This window comes from Dermochelys coriacea, chromosome 2, assembly GCF_009764565.3.
Source record: "Dermochelys coriacea isolate rDerCor1 chromosome 2, rDerCor1.pri.v4, whole genome shotgun sequence".
Lineage (NCBI taxonomy): Eukaryota > Metazoa > Chordata > Testudines > Dermochelyidae > Dermochelys > Dermochelys coriacea.
The window spans coordinates 10,721,739-10,739,807 of record NC_050069.1 but is presented as its reverse complement, the minus strand read 5'-3'; the positions used below and the strand labels follow the sequence as shown (position 1 = coordinate 10,739,807).

General features: G+C 38.7%; 1 protein-coding gene across 5 annotated transcripts in view; it reads right to left on the bottom strand.

The window, feature by feature from the left end:
• TRAPPC9 (trafficking protein particle complex subunit 9) overlaps positions 1 to 18,069 on the bottom strand; it is an 874,505-nt gene that overhangs the window by 845,433 nt on the left and 11,003 nt on the right. For all 5 annotated transcript variants that reach the window (XM_043507302.1, XM_043507301.1, XM_038389963.2 and 2 more), the window contains exon 3: positions 433 to 578. In XM_043507302.1, the coding sequence (XP_043363237.1) occupies positions 433 to 578 (146 nt within the window). The remainder of the gene's footprint in view (positions 1 to 432; positions 579 to 18,069) is intronic.

The following is an 18,069-nucleotide window of genomic DNA, read 5'->3' as shown; positions in this document are numbered from 1 at the left end:
TGGGTTTGGTAGCCACAGGGGCATACATTTTTTCATCCAATCTTTACTATGCCTCATACACAGACACAATTTGAAACATTTTTCCCCGACACCTATTCACCTGAGGTCTAAGATCACCTTTTTAAAAACAGCTATTAAACGAGTCATGCATAATTTAGTTATGCTACAGCAGCACATATTTTATATTTCAAATATGCTAAATTCTCACTTCTTTCTATAACAAACAGTATTTTCCTTGCATTCTTAGTCACATCCTAATTATTTTGGCTTGATTTTCAAGTCACATTTTATTGGATTTTTTAAAGTGTCTTTTAAGAGCATTTAATTGCTGCCTTTTTATATTGCAGCAGGAAGGCTACAAAAAGCTACCATCATTTGCTTCATACCAGAATCTTAAAGTATTTGTGTTTTATCAGCATCAATTAAGCCTACCTCCAAGCCACAAAAAGTCATTCACAGACCGCAGAAATTCCACAGCCATATGATAATGTACCAAGGAATCTTGTAACATCCCAGCTTGTAGACACAGATCACCAACATGTTTCCGCATCCGACCTTGACAACGTTTCTTATAATGTCTGCAATATAAAAGATAGTGTATAGTTACTCCCACAATACCTCCATCCCATGAGCTGAGAAAGCATTGAGTTACTTGATTTTATTCTTCCCTCACTATTTACATATCACTGAGACATTAAACATGGCTGTGATGTTATTGACGTGAACTGTGATCGTGTACATTACTGTTGCAACCAAGGTCCTATAGTTGCACCAATCCTGTACAAAGGAGGTCAAGTAAGGTGCCTAAGAAAGTAAGGTGACTATAGTAATTTGCTGGTTATGATTATGCTGTCTGTATGTGCATCATTTTTGTATTTGAAGTTATGAATATTGGCTATGTACTTGTATCTCAATGTGTTTGATTCTAAGTAGCCTCAGTGACGCATTTGGTCAGCTTCTTGAGAATGGGCACTTACTGAGAATAATCCTATCAAGAAAAACTTAACTGACAATGGACTTTGGGAGATGCCAATCCACATCTGAGCTTTCCTGCGAATATTCAAACCAATATGTAAACAATGGCGTCGGCCTGCAAAAAGCTAAATCATTCATGGACATGTGAATTGTCCAGGTAGCTACAAACTCCATCTACTTTCTGTGACTTTGCACAGAAGAACAAAGGAGTTTCTGCCCACAAGAGAGAATATAAAATGCCCTGGAAGCCTCTCCATTTTGTCTTCAGCTGGCTCAAGAGATGGCCTCTCCACCCCAAAGAGATACCTGAAAGAAACTGGGACAAAGAACTATAACTAAGGGGGTGTGAGTGATTGCTGGACCCAGCCATAAACCACAATGTTGGTCTGAAAAGGACTGGGCCCAGATTAGGAAGGAGTCTAGTCTGTGAAAGAAGCGTATTGGGACATCTTGAGGGTGAGATTTACCTGTATTCAGTTTCCTACTTTTTTAGGCTTAGACTTGCGTGTTTCTTTTTATTTTGTTTGATAAACTTACTTTGTTTTGTCTGTTATTACTTGGAACCACTTAAATACTATTTTTTATTCTTAATAAAATCACTTTTGCTTATTAATTAACTCAGTAAGTAATTAATACTTGGGGGAGCAAACAGCTATGCATACCTCTCTATCAGTGTTATAGAAGGTAGACAATTTATGAGTTTACCCTATATATGCTTTATACACAGTAAAACAGTTATTTGGGGGTTTGATTCCCATTGAGAGCTGGGTATCTGGGTGCTAGAGACAGGAGCACTTGCTAAGCTGTTTTAAGTTAAATCTGCAGCTTTTGGGGCTGTGGTTCAGACCCTGGGTCTATGCTGGAGCAGACTGGCATATCTTGCTCAACAAGGCAAGGATCTGGAGGCCTAAACTGGAAGAGAAAACAGGCTCAGAGGTAGTCTCAGCACAACAGGTGACAGTCCCAAGGGGATCTCTGTGACCGAACCTGTCACAATGGCAATCCACCCTCTATCACTGAGCAAACAGCCCAACATCAACTATAACCAGTGTACTGGGCAAAATGAAAAATAAAGACCAAACACCCTCAAGAAATTTTGAGATATACAGACAACATATTCTGAATATATAGCACTACTGTATATAGAAAGCCTTCCTTTCAGAGAGAATAATTTTACTTACAAATTATGAAAGAGGAAAATGCTGATAGAAGTAGATCATTCTTTTCATGTTCTAGTAATTAAATATTTGCTCTGTAGAACTAACAGCATGTTAAAATAGCATACAACTTATTTTTTTCTGTGAGGGGATGGATTATCTATGGATTTGTTGCAGATCTAAGCATCTTCCCACTTTTACTCACACTTTCAGCCTCCAGGACCAACACTGCCACCATCATTTCAGCCAAGAGCTGAATGGGATTCTCTTCAAAGACCACCTATACCACTAAGTAAAAGATCAGCTAGAAAAATAGCTTTTGAGCAACACAAGCATTCAGTCCCATCTCTCTCCCCAACCACCACAAATAAGGAAGCTACAAGAAACAAGGCAGCTTGCTGAAAATTTTAAACTAAATATATGCTTCAATAGAGTCAATTACTAGAAAAGTAACTGATCTGGATAATGGATTCTTGATGTGGTTTTGATGCTAGCCTTCCTTAACCAGAACTTCTCAGAAAGAAGTTGGTGAATGGAACAGATGCAAAGTAACAAATATATACTCCCCACATGAGACTCCTCATGCTTCAAGACAGGAGAAAAATCATTCACTTTCTCAGAAGAGACTTCTCCTCTCAAGATACGTATACACTGCAATAAAAAACAGTGGCTGGCTTGTGCCAGCAGAATCTGACTCACAGGGCTTGGGCTGCAGGACTGTTTTACTGCAGTGTAGACTTGCAGGCTCGGGCTGGAGCCCAGGCTCTAGGACCCTACGAGGTGCGAGGTTTCCCAGAGCTTGGGCTCCAGCCCAAGCCCGGAAGTCTACACTTCAATCAAACAGCCTTAGAGTCCAAGACCTGTGAGCCTGAGTTGATTGGCACTGACCAGCCCCAGGTGTCTAACTGCAGCATAGACATACTCTCAGAAGTCCTCAGCAAACCTCCAAACATTCTGCTCTGCCTTCACGCACACACCTATATATAGATATTCTATAGACTGAAAATATTTGCACTAAAAGTAATTAAGTTTTTCATTTGAAAGATTGAATAAAACGGTCACTCATCTACATTAATTTGTAAGTACACACAAATCCTAGTGCTCTAACATTAGAGATTCTTCCAATATGAATATATTATTCAGACACATTTCTCAGCATTTCTAGTATCTTCTCTCCAAGGTTAAATTTCTCCAAGTCTTTACTCTTCTTCAATGACCATGTCTTATTGAGCAGCAAGGCGGATTTGGTTTAAATCAAATCAATTTAAATCATAATTTAAAATCACTAGTCAGGAAGACTCGATTTGATCATGGATTTCTACATAAAAGTGCATTCTTGTTGGTTGTTATACCTTAATACATATTCTTCACAACTCAGAGATAGATGTAGGTTTCATTTTTAGAAGGTACCCACTATATATATTTTTAAGTGACTTATTTTGAAAACTTTTCCAACGAGTTTTACAGCTATATCAGAAAATGAATGATTGTTTGATTATTTCATTTACCAAAAGGTAATTGAACTAGATATTTATGAAGTCATTGGTAGGTGAACTATCTCCAATTCGACAGGTTAATCATTAATATTTGGAGGATTTTCTTGCCATGCTGTATTAGGAGGAGAACATCACCAGACAGATATTTAAATTATTTTATTTAACTAAAACAACATTATGTATTCTGGATTTTTTTATTCAACAGCAAACATATAATATTTTAACAAAACAAGCATATGAATTTTTGAATTTAGTTAAACATTCAAGTTTTTTAAAATCAGGTTTGTTTTTGTTAAAGTTTGTTTTTAACTAAAATAGTTAAATTAAATATTTTTTTAAAAACCCCAAATTAAATCTACTATGTCAACCAAGTCAACATGAGAAACTTAAAATACTGGCTTCTGCAATTAACTCAGTCATCTTCACCTTCATTTTCCTGATTGTTCATAATCAGGAAAAGAAAAACAAGCTTTCCTGCTTTTTCAGGTCCCAAATGATTTCTCAATTTGGAATAAATTAATCCAATGGAAGAAAATATTCTCTTTCTTCACCGGCAGAAGAGGCTACTGCTGTTAAAAGCGAGATTATCACTTCAACAGTCTCTGAATCCAAGTGCTTAAGTGACTTCCACCAGTTCATTCGTGTGACTTACTTTAAAACATCATCAGCAAACATATTTCTTGACTGGTTCTTATTCCCAAACTGGGTCTCTTTTACACTCTGCTGCCATGATAGGTTTTCCCTTCTAGTGAGAGAATGGTATGGTAGATCTCAAATCAATGAAGGCTACACTCAGAAAGACCTCAAGACTTCTGGAATATGCTGCTCAAACAGTTTCACTTTTGTTTCTATTGCCTGTCCCTCCCTTCTCACATTTATCTCCAGACTTCTTCTCTTTGTCCAGATCTATTTCACCCTCAACAATCTTCTATTCACTGAACTTTTTAAAACTTTGCACTTTTAGAGAGGTAAGGGATTGACTATGTACGTAAATTTGCAGAGGGACAATAGGGTTGAAGTCAGTTATTTCTCACCTCTATATATTTATTTAAAACATTTTTGATGTTAACAAGCATGTTATCTCTGGAGACACAAATCCACAGTTTAAGAACTGCAAAACTAAGTATCTCTGATGGTATCTTCTAGACTGAGCACTGAGTTCCGTTGGGTGGATAGAAAGATTAATTTAAATAATCTATACAGAAGCCCCCGGAACCCCATAAAATTGTATCCCTAATCCATGAACTATTGGGACTCATTTACAAAACTTTTCTTAAACATTACATAAATATATTGTCTCATACTACAGAATCAGAATTAATAATCCACATTGAGATCTTTGAGATCTAATAGTTTTAATTAAGATAGATTTTTTCCTCAAAAAGCATTTTATAAAAAAAAAAAAAAGTTTTTTTAAATTTAAAAAAATCATTGATTTTTATCTACCCTGCAGAGCAGCTTTTTTTTGGATGTCTCCCACTTCTCCATGTTCAGTGCCAATAGAGATTTATTTTACACTTTCTGATCTACGAACAGCCTTTCCTGAAAGCTCATCAGCTATTCCTGATTCCTTCCATTTTTCAGACCCATTAATCTTTGTCATATCCTTTATAGTGCTCCAATTTTCTTCCATACTGGTGGATTTAATATATTCTCCCATTCCATATTGCTGTCTCCTCCATTATTTTTCTTAATATGCATACATTTGTTTTCTTAAAATCCAAAGCTGTTATTCTTTATTATTTTTAATTCAAGCATCTTGTAACCACTATTCATATTCTCAGTCCCTTTCCATCGATGAGTAAGTAGTAAATCCAGGGTTGCTTATTCTTTTGTTAGATTCCCTACTTTCTGGATCACTGAAAGGCAGCACGGATGAGTACAAAAATGGAACTCCTGAATAATAATCCCAGATCTGCCACTGACATGCTGTGAGAACTTGGGCAAGTTACTGAGGTAGAGAGGCTGAGTATTTTCAACTATTAAACAGGGATAACACCATTTACCTACCATATAGGCATGTTCAAATAATTAAGGTTTATACAGCACTATGAAATCTTTGATGATCCATATAAATGTTTCCCAAAAGACATCCGATTTGTAGGTCTGCCTTTCTCTTCCCTGAAGACCACTCTTTTACTTAACAACTAAATGAAATAACCATCAACCCCAAGGTCAGTTAATTGAAACTATTCAAATTGATCTCCTTTCATATAAATAATCCAACCTTACCATCTAAAAATTAAATAGGAAAATTTTTCATTTCAGAATCCAATTTAAATTAGAAGGAATCCTATAAATTTCAGTTAAAATTTACAGTGTATATATGGACTAATCCTAAAGCAGAGATTCTCAAACTGTGGTCCGTGAGCTCCATTCAGTTGCTCCGTGGACAGTTCCCTCTAAGGTGCATGCCTGGAAAGCCGCACACGAGAGAATGAAGGGCCACCCACCTAATTAGTGGAGCCACGCAGGTGTGGCTCCACTAATTAGGTGCCTGGACTCTGGAGAAGACTCACTTGTAAGGTGAGGTAGTGGCCTTGAGATAATAGGCAGTAGGAGGCAGATGGGTTAGAAGAGGAGTTGGGGGGGGGAATTTGGGACATGCAGGGCTGTGGTGAACAGAGAAAAAGGCAACTTTCCCCAGCTCCAGGGCTGCAGCTGCAGGGGAGGCCCCCTTCACTCCTCCCCAGCCCCAGTGAGAGGGCACATCCATCACATTAGAACGGTAAGACTACGGATATTAAAAATATGAGTTGTGCACTTTTATTTGTAGAAAAATTAAATATTAAAACATTATTAAGGTTTTTTTTAATATAGTGCTTTTATGCAAAGTGCTTTACAATAGTTACCTAAAGGTACAAACAACATTTGGAAAGATCATTAAGTTGTCCACCAAGACCCTCAGCAATTTTCAAGTGGTCCACAGAAAAAAAAAAAAAAAGTTTGAGAACCACTGCCCTAAAGAATTTGAAAGAGTGTAATAGGGACCTCAGGAAATTTACAGAGCACTTCATATGAACTGGTACACCTCCTTATGAAAAAATGGGAAAACTCAGTAAAACTGTGTGGAAACATGAGAATAGCAGAGATTTATGCCTCTAACAGCAGCAATTGCATTTGTTGTGACTAAATTCAATTCATGACAAAATGTTAAAAAACAGAACTTAACATCTAAACCCGTGAACTGACTTTTTTTATTATTTTATTAAAGTAAAATGTATTTACATTACATTTTTCTAATGCTGACCCTTTTTGTAGGCAGAGGTCTCAAACCCTGCAAAGGTAGCTGGGTGCAACAGCTAAAACAGTAAAATGTAATAATTTTTTCTAGTGCAGTAGCACCCAGAAACCCGTATTCAGGTACAGGGTGCCACTTCACTAGGCACTACACAAACAGTCTTCTTGCCAAAATGAGCATGCAATCTAAAGTGACAAATAAATGGGAAGGAGGAGTGGGACTAAATATGCAAGCTAAGTGGTTAGGGCAATGATAAACAAATGGAAACTTTTTTTTTTTTTTTTGCAGTAAGGAAAAACTTGAGTGTTGTGGGAGAGGGGATCAGAATATGTATATTGCTATACTTTAACAAAAATATATACATTGTTGTCATAAATATAAAGGGAAGGGTAAACACCTTTAAATCCCTCCTGGCCAGAGGAAAAACCCTTTCACCTGTAAAGGGTTAAGAAGCTAGTTGAAGGTGAAGAAGCTGTAAAGGGTTAAGAAGCTAGTAGGAAGTTGCATAGACAATCCAGGAAGTTTTTGGAAAGGGTAGGGGACAATTTCCTGGTGCAAGTGCTAGGGGAGCCAACTAGGGGGAGCGCTTTTCTTGACCTGCTGCTCACAAACCGGGTAGAATTAGTGGGGGAAGCAAAAGTGGATGGGAATCTGGGAGGCAGTGACCATGAGTTGGTTGAGTTCAGGATCCTGACGCAGGGAAGAAAGGTAAGCAGCAGGATACGGACCCTGGACTTCAGGAAAGCAGACTTTGACTCCCTCAGGGAACAGATGGCCAGGATCCCCTGGGGGACTAACATGAAAGGGAAGGGAGTCCAGGAGAGCTGGCTGTATTTCAAGGAATCCCTGTTGAGGTTACAGGGACAAACCATCCCGATGAGTCGAAAGAATAGTAAATATGGCAGGCGACCAGCTTGGCTTAATGGTGAAATCCTAGCGGATCTTAAACATAAAAAAGAAGCTTACAAGAAGTGGAAGGTTGGACATATGACCAGGGAAGAGTATAAAAATATTGCTCGGGCATGTAGGAAAGATATCAGGAGGGCCAAATCGCACCTGGAGCTGCAGCTAGCAAGAGATGTCAAGAGTAACAAGAAGGGTTTCTTCAGGTATGTTGGCAACAAGAAGAAAGCCAAGGAAAGTGTGGGCCCCTTACTGAATGAGGGAGGCAAGCTAGTGACAGAGGATGTGGAAAAAGCTAATGTACTCAATGCTTTTTTTGCCTCTGTTTTCACTAACAAGGTCAGCTCCCAGACTGCTGTGCTGGGCATCACAAAATGGGGAAGAGATGGCCAGCCCTCTGTAGAGATAGAGGTGGTTAGGGACTATTTAGAAAAGCTGGACGTGCACAAGTCCATGGGGCCGGACGAATTGCATCCGAGAGTGCTGAGGGAATTGGCGGCTGTGATTGCAGAGCCCTTGGCCATTATCTTTGAAAACTCGTGGCGAACGGGGGAAGTCCCGGATGACTGGAAAAAGGCTAATGTAGTGCCCATCTTTAAAAAAGGGAAGAAGGAGGATCCTGGGAACTACAGGCCGGTCAGCCTCACCTCAGTCCCTGGAAAAATCATGGAGCAGGTCCTCAAAGAATCAATCCTGAAGCACTTAGAGGAGAGGAAAGTGATCAGGAACAGTCAGCATGGATTCACCAAGGGAAGGTCATGCCTGACTAATCTAATCGCCTTTTATGATGAGATTACTGGTTCTGTGGATGAAGGGAAAGCAGTGGATGTATTGTTTCTTGACTTTAGCAAAGCTTTTGACACGGTCTCCCACAGCATTCTTGTCAGCAAGTTAAGGAAGTATGGGCTGGATGAATGCACTATAAGGTGGGTAGAAAGCTGGCTAGATTGTCGGGCTCAACGGGTAGTGATCAATGGCTCCATGTCTAGTTGGCAGCCGGTGTCAAGTGGAGTGCCCCAGGGGTCGGTCCTGGGGCCCGTTTTGTTCAATATCTTCATAAATGATCTGGAGGATGGTGTGGATTGCACTCTCAGCAAATTTGCGGATGATACTAAACTGGGAGGAGTGGTAGATACGCTGGAGGGGAGGGATAGGATACAGAAGGACCTAGACAAATTGGAAGATTGGGCCAAAAGAAATCTAATGAGGTTCAATAAGGATAAGTGCAGGGTCCTGCACTTAGGATGGAAGAATCCAATGCACCGCTACAGACTAGGGACCGAATGGCTCGGCAGCAGTTCTGCGGAAAAGGACCTAGGGGTGACAGTGGACGAGAAGCTGGATATGAGTCAGCAGTGTGCCCTTGTTGCCAAGAAGGCCAATGGCATTTTGGGATGTATAAGTAGGGGCATAGCGAGCAGATCGAGGGACGTGATCGTTCCCCTCTATTCGACACTGGTGAGGCCTCATCTGGAGTACTGTGTCCAGTTTTGGGCCCCACACTACAAGAAGGATGTGGATAAATTGGAAAGAGTACAGCGAAGGGCAACAAAAATGATTAGGGGTCTAGAGCACATGACTTACGAGGAGAGGCTGAGGGAGCTGGGATTGTTTAGTCTGCAGAAGAGAAGAATGAGGGGGGATTTGATAGCTGCTTTCAACTACCTGAAAGGGGGTTTCAAAGAGGATGGCTCTAGACTGTTCTCAATGGTAGCAGATGACAGAACGAGGAGTAATGGTCTCAAGTTGCAATGGGGGAGGTTTAGATTGGATATTAGGAAAAACTTTTTCACTAAGAGGGTGGTGAAACACTGGAATGCGTTACCTAGGGAGGTGGTAGAATCTCCTTCCTTAGAGGTTTTTAAGGTCAGGCTTGACAAAGCCCTGGCTAGGATGATTTAACTGGGACTTGGTCCTGCTTTGAGCAGGGGGTTGGACTAGATGACCTTCTGGGGTCCCTTCCAACCCTGATATTCTATGATTCTAGGATAACCTTGCTGGCACCTGACCAAAATGAACAATGAGGAGACAAGATACTTTCAAAGCTGGTGGGTGCGGGGGGAAACAAAAGGTTCTCTCTGTCTGTGTGATGCTTTTGCCGGGACCAGAGCAGGAATGCAGGTCAGAACTCCTGTAAAAACCTCAGTAAGCAACCTAGTTAGACATGCATTAGATTCTGTTTTGTTTAAATGGCTGATAAAATAAGTTGTGCTGGATGGAATGTATATTCCTGTTTTTGTATCTTTTTGTAACTTAAGGTTTTGCCTAGAGGGATTCTCTATGTTTTGAATCTGATTACCCTGTAAGATATTTACCATCCTGATTTTACAGAGGTGATTCTTTTACTTTTTCTTTAATTAAAATTCTTCTTTTAAGAACCTGATTGCTTTTTCATTGTTCTTAAGATCCAAGGGTTTGGGTCTGTGTTCACCTATGCAAATTGGTTAGGATTTTTATCAAGCCTTCCCCAGGAAAGGAGGTGTAGTGCTTGGGAGGATATTTGGGGGGGGGAAGACGTTTCCAAGTGGGCATTTTCCCTGTTCTGTGTGTAACACTTTGGTGGTAGCAGTGTTTAACTTAAGCTGGTAAGAATAAGCTTAGGGGGTCTTTCATGTAGGTCCCCACATCTGTACCCTAGAGTTCAGAGTGGGGAAGGAACCTTGACAATTGTGCATAAAGGACAGCCCCTTAACCTAACCATCAGAATTTTTGCCATTTTTTAGCAGGTATCTGGGAAGAAATGGACTTTAAGATGCAATATGGAAGAAAGTGGCAGATATGTCTATTTAGAACCAGACAGGTAACCAACCAAAGCTAATATTACTGTCGCAAAAGAAGCAGCAGAAGACATCACACAGTGAGACAAGAAAATATGCCTTCTGTTGCCATTGCCCATCCAGAAAGACTGGAAATGACCTCTCCCCACTATCTAGTCTTCTTAAAAGCCCCTTATACATATCACATCGGATCCATGATTGGGATGATGAAAGGGACAAGTAGTGGGACTGAATCCAAGAACCTTTCCCATTTTGTCCCACAGCTGTCAACGAAACTGCAGCACTTGCATTACCCTTTTTAGATTTCCATTAAATGTATACTTTATAAAGATGGCTGAAACAAAAGGAAACAGGAAGAAAATTCTGAGTGAAAGCTAAGGCTGCCTCTCACTATGAGGTGCAAGACTCTAAAGTTTTAACCAGATTTCAGCACAGGTTCAGATTTTTTTGGATTCTGTGCAAATGGGTCTCATTCTAATATTTAGTATTGTCTGCTGTGATATAAACAAATTATAATTGGGACTGAGAGCAGAGGACAGGAGAGATTAGAAGAATTTTGCTAGTACCCATATTTTTGGGACAAAATACAACATTGTTTTACAAAAGGTAGATCGTGCCAAACCAACCTAATCTCCTTTTTTGAAAAGGTAACAGATTTTTTTAGATAAAGGAAATGCAGTGGATCTAATTTACCTAGATTTCAATAAGGCATTTGATACCGTGCCACATGGGGAATTATTAGTTAAATTGGAGAAGATGGGGATCAATATGAACATCAAAAGGTGGATAAGGAAGTGGTTAAGGGGAGACTGCAACGGGTCCTACTGAAAGGCGAACTGTCAGGTTGGAGGGAGGTTACCAGTGGAGTTCCTCAGGGATCGGTTTTGGGACCAATCTTAATTTAATCTTTTTATTACTGACCTCGGCACAAAAAGTGGGAGTGCGCTAATAAAGTTTGCAGACAATACAAAGCTGGGAGGTATTGCCAATTCGGAGAAGGATCGGGATATTATACAGGAGGATCTGGATGACCTTGTAAACTGGAGTAATAGTAATAGGATGAAATTTAATAGTGAGAAGTGTAAGGTTATGCATTTAGGGATTAATAACAAGAATTTTAGCTATAAGCTGGGGACGCATCAATTAGAAGTAAGGGAAGAGGAGAAGGACCTTGGAGTATTGGTTGATCATAGAATAACTATGAGCTGCCAATGTGATATGGCTGTGAAAAAAGCTAATGAGGTTTTGGGATGCATCAGGAGAGGCATTTCCAGTAGGGATAAGGAGGTTTTAGTACCATTATACAAGGCACTGGTGAGACCTCACCTAGAATACTGTGTGCAGTTCTGGTCTCCCATGTTTAAAAAGGATGAATTCAAGCTGGAGCAGGTACAGAGAAGGGCTACTAGGATGATCCGAGGAATGGAAAACTTGTCTTATGAAAGGAGACTTAAGGAGCTTGGCTTGTTTAGCCTAACTAAAAGAAGGTTGAGGGGAGATATGATTGCTCTCTATAAATATATCAGAGGGATAAATACAGGAGAGGGAGAGGAATTATTTAAGCTCAGCACCAATGTGGACACAAGAACAAATGGGTATAAACTGGCCACCAGGAAGTTTAGACTTGAAATCAGACGAAGGTTTTTAACCATCAGAGGAGTGAAGTTTTGGAATAGCCTTCCAAGGGAAGCAGTGGGGGCAAAAGATCTATCTGGTTTTAAGATTCTACTTGATAAGTTTATGGAGGAGATGGTATGATGGGATAATGGGATTTTGGTAAGTAATTGATCTTTAAATATTTTGGGTAAATAGACCTAATCCCCTGAGATGGGATATTAGATGGATGGGATCTGAGTTACCCAGGAAAGAATTTTCTGTAGTATCTGGCTGGTGAATCTTGCCCATATGCTCAGGGTTTAGCTGATCGCCATATTTGGGGTCGGGAAGGAATTTTCCTCCAGGGCAGATTGGAGAGGCCCTGGAGGTTTTTCGCCTTCCTCTGTAGCATGGGGCCTGGGTGACTTGAGGGAGGTTTCTCTGCTCCTTGAAGTCTTTAAACCATGATTTAAGGACTTCAATAGCTCAGACATGGGTGAGGTTTTTCATAGGAGTGGGTGGGTGAGATTCTGTGGCCTGCACTGTGCAGGAGGTCAGACTAGATGATCAGAATGGTCCCTTCTGACCTTAGTATCTATGAATCTATGACTATCTAATCATTGCTATTTTAGTTTTGTTTGTAATATCTCCAACCTATCTCTACCTCAGTAACACATTCCTTAGAATGAAGGACACTTGGCATTACTTTTTCTTTCAAATTATGATCTATAGTTTCTCTTAATTAGAAAGTTTACTTTTTAATTAATTTTCATCCAAGTACTTCTCTCCCATATTAACCAATATATCAAGTTGTCATGACCAATAATACGACAATAGTTTCTTTTCAAATGTTGGTGTTACAGCCAGGAATCCAAACTTTTGGTGAATTTGAAGGACAGACAAAATATCTTTTAACAGAGAATTATATTAAAGCTACGCTTCACGAAAGATGCAAATTCTCAGTTTAAAGCAAAGTGCTAGCAATCAATACTTTAGCAGGAATGATTTAAAAATAAAGATGTATGAATTTTAAGACACCAAGTAGAAATAAAAAATGCAACTAATTGCAACGGATAGTTCCGTTCCATTGTATAGTTTTATGAAAAAAGAAAAAGCAAAGTAAGTTGCTTCTGGTTACTGCTGTCTGGACTACGTTAAGCAGACTTTTTCACTTGTTTTATAAGTCTGATGCAAAAAAATAATAAAATTTTGCTCCATTGGATATTACCATTTGCTTATTTGTTCTTTGATTTCAAAGATTATACATGAAATTAAATAAAGAGCAAGAGATTCACTCAGTGTACAGCTATATTAGTTCTGCCTTTAAAATAATAAATGCTGCCAAAAAATGTATTTTAAATAAAACGTACTACACCCCAAAGATCAGAAGATAGTCACAATAACTAATATTTTCCAGATTGATATTTAAGAGCTAAATATCACTTCTCATGAATATATCTCAAATTTCTTTACAAAAGAACTATTATTACCCCCAATTTACAGAGTGAGAAATTGAAGCAGAGAGGTGACGTTAGTTGCCCAAAGTCACCCAGCCAGTCATTGACAGCAGAAGGAGTAGAACAAGGTCTGCAGAGTTCCAGTGCAGCACCCTATCAACTGGTTCATACTTCTTCCCCAAAATATACTGCGTTAGGAAATTATTTACATTGTGGACATGTGGTTTTATATATGCAACATGTAAATACATTCATTTCCTGCAGCAAAGCCCAGGTATCAGTAAATGCTGTTCATATAGAGTAACTGACATCCCCATTAAAAACATCCACTTTTAAATAACTATCTATAATTCATTGTTGTTTATGAAGAACTAAGTCATCCAAGTGAACAATTTTTATAGTGGTTACAGCAATGTGCAGTTTTTCCAACTTGTGCTTTAATAATATACAAATGTCTCTGCCAAGTGAAAAGGTGAACGTTCATGTAAACAAAATCCACCCTCAACGCACAGATAACAAAACTTAATTCACCAGATGCTTGGGGTTTTTGTTTGGTTTTATTTTTAAAGTCACCCAGCTACAAAAAGGGTCAGTAAAAACATTAATTCAGAACTAGACTGAAAAAATGCTGGTCTGTAATCAAATGTATAATACTATGTTTATTGCTAAAATATAAAAATCACTTTTTTGGTGATTTTCTCCAGTGTAAATAAATCATGAAATAAATTATTTGTCCCAGCTAGTGATGCTATGCGGCCTGAGATGAAGAAATTGGTGCAAAATCTTACAATATAATAAGGAGGTTATACCTTTTTTTTTCGGGGTGGGGGGAAGAAGGGATGCATTGGTTGGTTAATCATGAGTCACCAGGGTTCTGGTTCCCTGTAATCTAAGCCAATTCCCACATAGTGACAGGGGTTAGAAGTCATTTTCTACATTCTTTCAGAGGGAGTGGCATAAACAGAGAGCCATTGTACTTGCTTGCTCTTCCTTTTCCCCCCATAATGCAATCCAAGGTTTTTGATGGACAGTGATTGCTGAAGACACCAGATGAAAAAGCACCCCATCCACCAAAAATACTGGCCAGTGGTAGCAAGTCCACTAATCCTATCCCAAATCATCAAGGGTGTTGTCACTTACAGGACTACATGGTCTTATGGGATACCCCACAGATTCACATAACCATTCAAAACCTGAATTTTTTAAGGTTCCCCACTCACTAGAGTTGCATGTGGTTGACTACTGCAAGGATGGCTTACAATGTGCTTTCAAACATAGTTCCATCTTTATGCAGTAGCTCTTATGTTTTTAAGAAACAAAACCCTCTTAAGTAGTAAGAATCAGTACTGTTTTGGGAGCACTGTTGAGTGCCGGTGGAAAACAGAAGGCTTGTCTGCTACCACAATAAAACAGTTACGACTAACAGCCACTGTAGCGCCTTCATCAAACTTGCTTACCTTATTCTGAGTGTCCATATTTCTGGTTTAATGTCAAGCACTTCATCAACTTGCATGTGCAGGACACAATACGTACCTATGTGCCACTTCTGGTGATAGAACCAGAAGGCAGAGTCCTGGCCACTTCCATCCCCACCTGACTCATGTACATCTGGTGCATATATATTGCAGCCATGCATTTGACTTTATATGCATTGCTCTGTTCCTCCCCTATTTTACTGTCTCCAGCTAAAATTGCCCAAGGTGACTGCCATAATTATGCGCAAAATTCAGAATGGGCAAAAATGTTAAATCATTAAATTTCAAACTAGAAGTAAATTTCACCACAAACCATTTAGCAAAAGTTTGGAGGTGTTTCTGATTCTTCAGAATGTCAGAAAATAAAACTGAAGGTTCAGAAACCATGCAAAATGAATTGGCAAAGTTTTCATGCAAAATGCTGCAAAAAAAAAAAAAAAAAATTCCCACCAAATTCAATCAATTCCCAATTCTGGTTAGCATGCATAACAACAAATATCACTGTTCATAACATTATTGAGCCTTTAAAAATCCAGCTACAGCATTTAATTTCCATCACTGACAGAACTTTTAAATTTTGAAAACAAACACAGGCAGTAGCTTCATGTCTTTGAAGTTTACAAAATAAAGCAGCTTCCAGAGGTCAGCAGCCATCTCAGCAAATTGTGCGTATTCTATGAAAAAAAATTCCAGCATTGCCATCAAATAGAATTGCCATATGCTAAAAGAAGTGAACCCATGATAACAACGGTCCAGCGGTAATTCTTAGTTGTACTGGAAAACAAACATACACAAGCAATACTTAACTATGTAATGAAGACAGAATGGAAAGGCAGCACATGAAAAACTAACTAATTTTAAATATAATCTATCACAGCCTACCTTTTCAGACCCAACAACAAACTCACAGGGCAGTATGAGAGAAAAAAAAAGAAAAAGAAAGAAAGGAACAAAACAAAAATTAGAAATATACAAGAACAGAAAAAAATTAAATAGGCACATATAAATGTACTCAGATTTCACACAGTTTGACAAAGAGCAGTGAACAAATCCCACCTACTATATGTTAACATTAGAAAAGCAATACATCTATATAGGATCTTGCTCTCTCATTACCCAATAACCATGTTAAGTAGATGTCTTATTAGTTCAAAATCAACAATGTAATAGTGCCCGTACTGAGTTGATGTGAATAACAAACATTAAAATAATCTGGGCCCAACAGACTAGAAACACTAGCTATTCTTTTTTTAAAAACTAAAACAGGGAAAACCTAGAAACTTATCAAACAGCGGTGGCTGAAATGGTCAAGGAGGGAATGACTTCCACAGAAATGGTCTCATACAAGGTCTTGAAAACAATCAGAGTACTACACACCGCTTCCTACTTCTCATCTGCTAAGCAAACATTTTACCATTTAAGCTAATTCTCCAACACAAATACTGTAATTAGGCTTAGAAGGATTAGATTTTTATCAGTAAATGTCACTAAACATCGATTTTACCATACACACAAGCCTATGAAAAAATATTTCCATCAATGATCATCTAAATTTGTAAATAGGCAAACTAAGAAAAAGGGCTGCTTGAGAAATATCAGAGTATGACTTAAGGATATTTACTTTGTATATTTTGATATGTTGACAATTTGTATTTTAACAGCTATAAAGCTAATTTTCTGAATCTCAATGTCTGTCAAATAATTTGACTCCCCCACAATTTCCCAACTATGAAGATTTTAAATTGATAGTTTTTAGCCCTTTGTTTTTAAAACAGATTTTATCCATTGAAATTATTTAAAAAAAAAAATTCAATTCTGCCAAGCCTACTTGTAATGTTCCCTTGATATCACCACTCTCAGTATAGAACCTGGGAAACAGTATCATCTACCAGGTATACAAGTAAGCTGCCAGAAGAAACAGATCTCAACTCTGCCTTCCTCTCAACGGCATCTCGCGTCTCTGGACTACAAAGCATGAAATGACTCTTGCCCTAGTTTGTAAGCACTGCATTTAGGCAGCCAGTTTGGTTACAATAATCATCTACCTCAGTAGTGAATATTACTTCTTGATAATAAATGTGAGTGAAACATGACTGCACTGATCCTAGCCATCTATTCCTAGTCAGCAGGTTAATGTGGTCCAAGCTTATAATGCACAGTCTTTGCCAGGAAGTGCACTAGCCTAAAAGGATATTAATTGAATTGAGGGGTTTAAACTATTCTTTCAGTTGAACATACATAGGCATTATGGTATGACCAAAAATTACCCTGGCGTGTTTCATCCTGGTGATGTGCAACTCACTAATTTCAGTTGAGATTTTCTATATTGACATACTAACCCAGCTCATTTGATATGGGGTATATCTCTAGCCTTCAGATGAGTTGGCCTCTGTGAGGGCTTACCTGTAATTGCAAATTTGAGAGTTGCAGGGAAAGATAAACTTCCCACAGATTAAACAATCTGTGACCAAACGATCAGAGGTGCACTGAGGCATCAAATCCCTCTGTGCAATATTTGGTGATGTTCTAATGCAGTCATTTGCATCAAGCCAGGGCAATATTCAGGACTTAGCAGCAGTTAGCAGTATATTAACTATATGAAGCTACAACACCTCATTGTCTCCTTAAAACGAGGTGAGAGTGGAGAAAAGGCATTCTAACTTGGGGGAAGAGAAACCCCAACCATAGTAAAGAGGCCATCTTTGCCTCCCACCTTTCATCAGTTTGTAGTAGCTAGAAGTACTGAAGAGTGTCTCATGGTTTGTTCCACCATCCAAATAAAGTTAGTCTGGTGTTTCATCATTTAAATTCATAATCTCCACTATCATGTGTGCATACCCTCAAAAATGAGAAAAGAAAAAAAAAATCTTTCCCTATAGTTTAAAAAAATGATAAAGTTGCAATGTATGGCTTTATACAATGATTCCCATTTGGCTAGTGAATAATAGGCACTATACAACATAACATGCTACATTATAGACACGTTCTATTG